At 39.7% G+C, this 4476-nt stretch overlaps 1 protein-coding gene across 1 annotated transcript; it reads right to left on the reverse strand.

Moving 5' to 3' along the window:
- Positions 1-272: 272 nt before the first annotated feature.
- On the reverse strand, positions 273-2717 carry irgq2 (immunity-related GTPase family, q2). The gene is given in 5 exon segments (XM_048161746.1): positions 273-539; positions 541-699; positions 701-1447; positions 1449-1595; positions 2499-2717. Coding segments are annotated over 4 exon segments (1140 nt in total). The 5' UTR covers positions 1575-1595; positions 2499-2717; the 3' UTR covers positions 273-431.
- Positions 2718-4476: the final 1759 nt, after the last annotated feature.

Genomic DNA, 4476 nt, shown 5'->3' on the forward strand with positions numbered 1-4476 from the left:
AGATTTTTACACTTTCCTCATAAGTAGATTATGGAAGAATATAGTCTGGCATTTCTTTAAACAAACACAAACACATTGCTTCACTTGAGAAGGCCTTTATTAACCCCCATGTGAAATATGTTTATGATGGATGGATGTGGATGGAGACACTTTCTTCAGCTCATACTTCTTGATCCCACTCACTGCCATTATAAAGCTCAGATGCGTCAGGATATTTATTAATATTTCTCAGATTGTGTTCATTAGAAAGAAGTCAAATACACCTAGGATGGCTTGAGGGCGAGTAAAGCTTGGGCTAATTTTCATTTGAAAGTGAACTAATCCTTTAATTTAGCATATTGCTTATTGGTTTAAGGAAATGCTATAGTCCATTTAGGTATCAATCCAAGTCGACTGAAAAGTGCATGTTGTAATTTTATGTACTGCTCAATCTACTGTCCCCCTCCTGTTACCATAGTAACCACCTTCTCGGCATCAGCACCCATATCATCAATAGCAGTATTGAGAGCCTGCAGCATAACGGTGAAAGATCGGCTGACAGGATCTGGCGTGTCTCGGCATGGCTAGCTCCACAAGTCTGGTGGTTGCAGTACTGGTGTCTTTCTCGGCCTCCGCAAGCCGTCTTTTAACTTCACTCTTGCTGACCTCCACAGAGAGAGCGCAGGTCCGCAGGGCCTTCAGCCTGGCTGGGTCGAGACCCCCGCTGCCTCGCCAGTCGCTGCAGAGACTCGTCATCCAGGCAAAGTGAGATCTGAGCCTTCGTCAAAATCCGCACAGCCACCGTAGCGTCCACCATGGAGGCCACCAGAGGTACGGGAATGGCAGAAACGCCACCGGATAATGAGGCAGCAGCCCACACCAATGCCTTGAAGGCATCTTTCTTCTGAATGACCAAGGAATTGGAAAACGTTGGAAGTGCCAGAAGAAGAGCGTGCGCCCTGATCTCTGGAAGGTCACCTCGCATGACCTCAAAAAACGTTGGAAAGTCCAGCTTCTCCAAAGCGGTAGGTTGTACCAGGAACACCTTGGGCAGAGGAACACCTTCTGCCTTGAGCACTTCTAAACTTTTCACTTTCTTCACCTCCAGCGTTTTCTCGGTATCCTTCACTGATGCTAATAAGACAAAGTAAACTGTCTCTTTCTGCAGAGACCTAACTTCCCTCCACACCGCCACACTGTTAACACTAGGACTCTCTGTGAATGTGATAATGATGGTGTTGTACCGCATAACTTTGAAACGCTCTATATAATCCTCGGCTTTAAAAGTGGGATCACTAGAGATGGATGGTAGATCCCAGAGTCGAAAGTCAGGATGTATGGGGTTCGGGAATACGGCTAGTTCCCCTGGGGCGGCAGATGATGGAGAGTTGGCTGCGCCTTCATCTTCTTGGCTCAGCCCTCGAAGTGAGTTGATAAAAGTGGCTTTTTCTGCATTTCTGTCCCCAGCGAATTGCAATGTTTAATCTGCTGATCAGCATGTCCTCCATGGCATCTTTTATATCTGATATGTTGTTCTTCTCGATGGACTCCTTTAGTGTTTCCAGCAGGTTCAGACTCCTCAACACATCAGCCATGTCTGTAAGATGACAACTAAACTACAAACACAGAAGACACTTCATTTATAGTGTTCAACAGCAGTGTTAGTGTTATGTGCTGTATGTAATCAGATACAAGTACCATTTTCGAAAATTAAATTAATACTTATTCAGCAGGGAGACATTAAAGTAATCAAAAGTGACAGTGAAGACATTTATAATGATACAAAAGATTTACATTTCAAATATTTTTTTTTTAATTTTATTTTTAACTTTCTATTCATCAAAGAATCCAGAAAAAAAAAAGAAAAATATTAAGAAGAAGCACAACCGTTTTCAACATTGAGAAATGTTTCTTGAAATTCAAATCAGCATATTAGAATGATTTTTGAAGGATCATGTGACACTGGAGTAATGATGCTGAAAATTCAGCTTTGCATCACAGGAATAAATTATTATTTATTAATTATTTAATATTTAAAACAAATATTTATATAATAAAAAATAAATTATAATTTACTTTGTATATATATGTATATATATATATATATATATATATATATATATATATATATATATATATATATTATTATTATTATTTTTATTTATTTTTTTTTTTAATTAAGGCATTTTGACAATTTACAATAAAAACACATTTTTATATAAAATACATTTTATTTATTTACTTTCTTGTCCATCCAGGGTTATAATATAATTTTAATAGCATTTAAACATTGCAAATTAAAACCTGCATACCAAACATACGGTACCAGAAGTATGAGACCTTTAGCAACTGATGGTGAGAAAAGTGTTACTTTACATAAATAGTATGAACAAATTTTTTTTTACTTTACATAAATAGTACAATGTACTGTAATTAGTTAAGGTAATTAAGAGTAACGCAGTAATGAGAATAAAATAACCACTTTAAGTGGATTTCAGTCCATCCATCCAGGCACATACCTTCTTTCAGATCATACAGGAAGACAGCCAGTGTGGTGGACCACAGAAAATCGGTTGAAAATACCTAACCACACCAAGATAAATGAAGCGCTGACACTCTCACAGGCTATTTAAGGATTCTCAGTAGTGTGTGGAACATTCTAATCCTGTTATCTAAGGCCTAATCCTGCCCACACACACACACACACACACACACACACACACGTCATCACAGAGGAGCAACCAGCAGGTCAACTGATTTACAGTTCTTGAGGAATTAGCAAATAGCACAAATTTCACCCATCTGATATGTCTGTGGTGCCTACAGTATGTAAGGGAAAAAATGGTCATGAACCACTTGAGCATAGTTTGCATGCACTGTATAAAAAAACTATTTATTTTTATCAAACATACAAACATACCATTGTTTTTAGTTTATTTATGTATTTATTGTTGTTTCTTGACTTTATTTATGCTGTTGCTGTTACTTTTGTCTTCACTGTTACTTTTATACTGTTACTCTGTTATCATTTATTCACCTTCAAGTTGTTTTTAAACAGTTGATGGGCCCCATTGACTTCCATAATATGAAAAAAAAATTCTGTGAAGCTCAATGGTGCTCCAAACTAAACACTAGTGCATGCCAGAGCCAGTCACGTTTTCACTGTCACTTCCGGGGCTTGATCAGGCCTCGTCGGGGTAACCTTTGGGGCCAATAGCCAGGGTTTTTTGGCCTGCCGAATACTTTGGTCCAGTCAGAGCAGCCCAACTGGGGCTTGAGGAGTGGCCATGAACAGAGGCGGAGAAACTGCTTGAGGAACATAGACAACTCATATATGATTATAATCATGTATTTATTTGGTTTAATGTTTTATCTGTCTTCCCTGTGCCTTTGCTGATACGGGACTAATGCATCTACATATCTGTCACACACTCCAGTTACCTCGTTTAACTCATAACTCCTGTTCCCTTTTGAAAGGGAACTCTACTCTGCATTGACCGCATATGGGGAACGTCACACGTGAACCGGTGTCTGAAAGCCAAGGAATCAAATCACTCTAATCCTATTGGCCAGCGACAGCCTATGACATCATCATAGCGCAACCCTAAGTATATAAGGAGCGCTTAGAGAATCAGTCAATATCTTTTTGTCTTTTATGTCAGTGTTTAACATCATCGCGTCCGGCAGCGAGCGCTCTTCTGGCTGCTGTGTATGCGGAGCTGCTGGAGTTTGTGGGCTTCTGGCAGGCTGCAGCTGCCATGAGAGCACGTTAAGTAAGGGGCCGCACGCTGATGGCTCGATGAGCAAGTTCCATTCTGTCCATAACTCTGCAGCTCCTGTAAGCTTTCCATTCCTTCCTGATCTCCATGTTTGAGATTGGGAGGGCATGGAAAAACCCTAGCCGTTCAGATCTGTATCTGGGCCCAGACAGACGGGAGGGGGAAGAAGCGAGATTGATGGATGATCGATTATAAACACCAGCGGCGTTTGTGATCGATCCCCCAGCTGCAAGGGCATATATATATATATATATATATAGTTATATATAGTTATATATAGTTATATATACTGAATATTTTATAAAAATATAACATGCTCAGGCTTCTTATAGTCAGATTGATGGTTGGGTCCATGGTGATTATTGATGGCCCGCTTTTCCGGTTTGAAATGAGAAGATTTTTAGGCTTAAAAGAACCCTAGATTCCATCCTTTCATGTGGCAAATGAGGAGTCTTCGGTGTTCGAGCCGCAGGAAGGTAAGCTGGGTCTATATTTTTTGTTTTAAAATATAACAACCTTGTTTTTCCTGTATAGTTTTTCCTAAGCATGCTATCGGAAAAAAATGTTTTTTTTGGGGGGAAGCTGAAGTTTGATAGGTTGGACAATATTTGTGCAGGCCATAAAATGGCAACCTCTTAGCCAGCTGTTGTTTAGAGTAGCTTCTCAGCTGGTGTTTGCTAGAGGAAGTTTGAGTTAGCACTCATCACTTCAGTTAGTA

This window comes from Megalobrama amblycephala, linkage group LG16 (genome assembly GCF_018812025.1).
Source record: "Megalobrama amblycephala isolate DHTTF-2021 linkage group LG16, ASM1881202v1, whole genome shotgun sequence".
Taxonomy (NCBI): Eukaryota; Metazoa; Chordata; class Actinopteri; order Cypriniformes; family Xenocyprididae; genus Megalobrama; species Megalobrama amblycephala.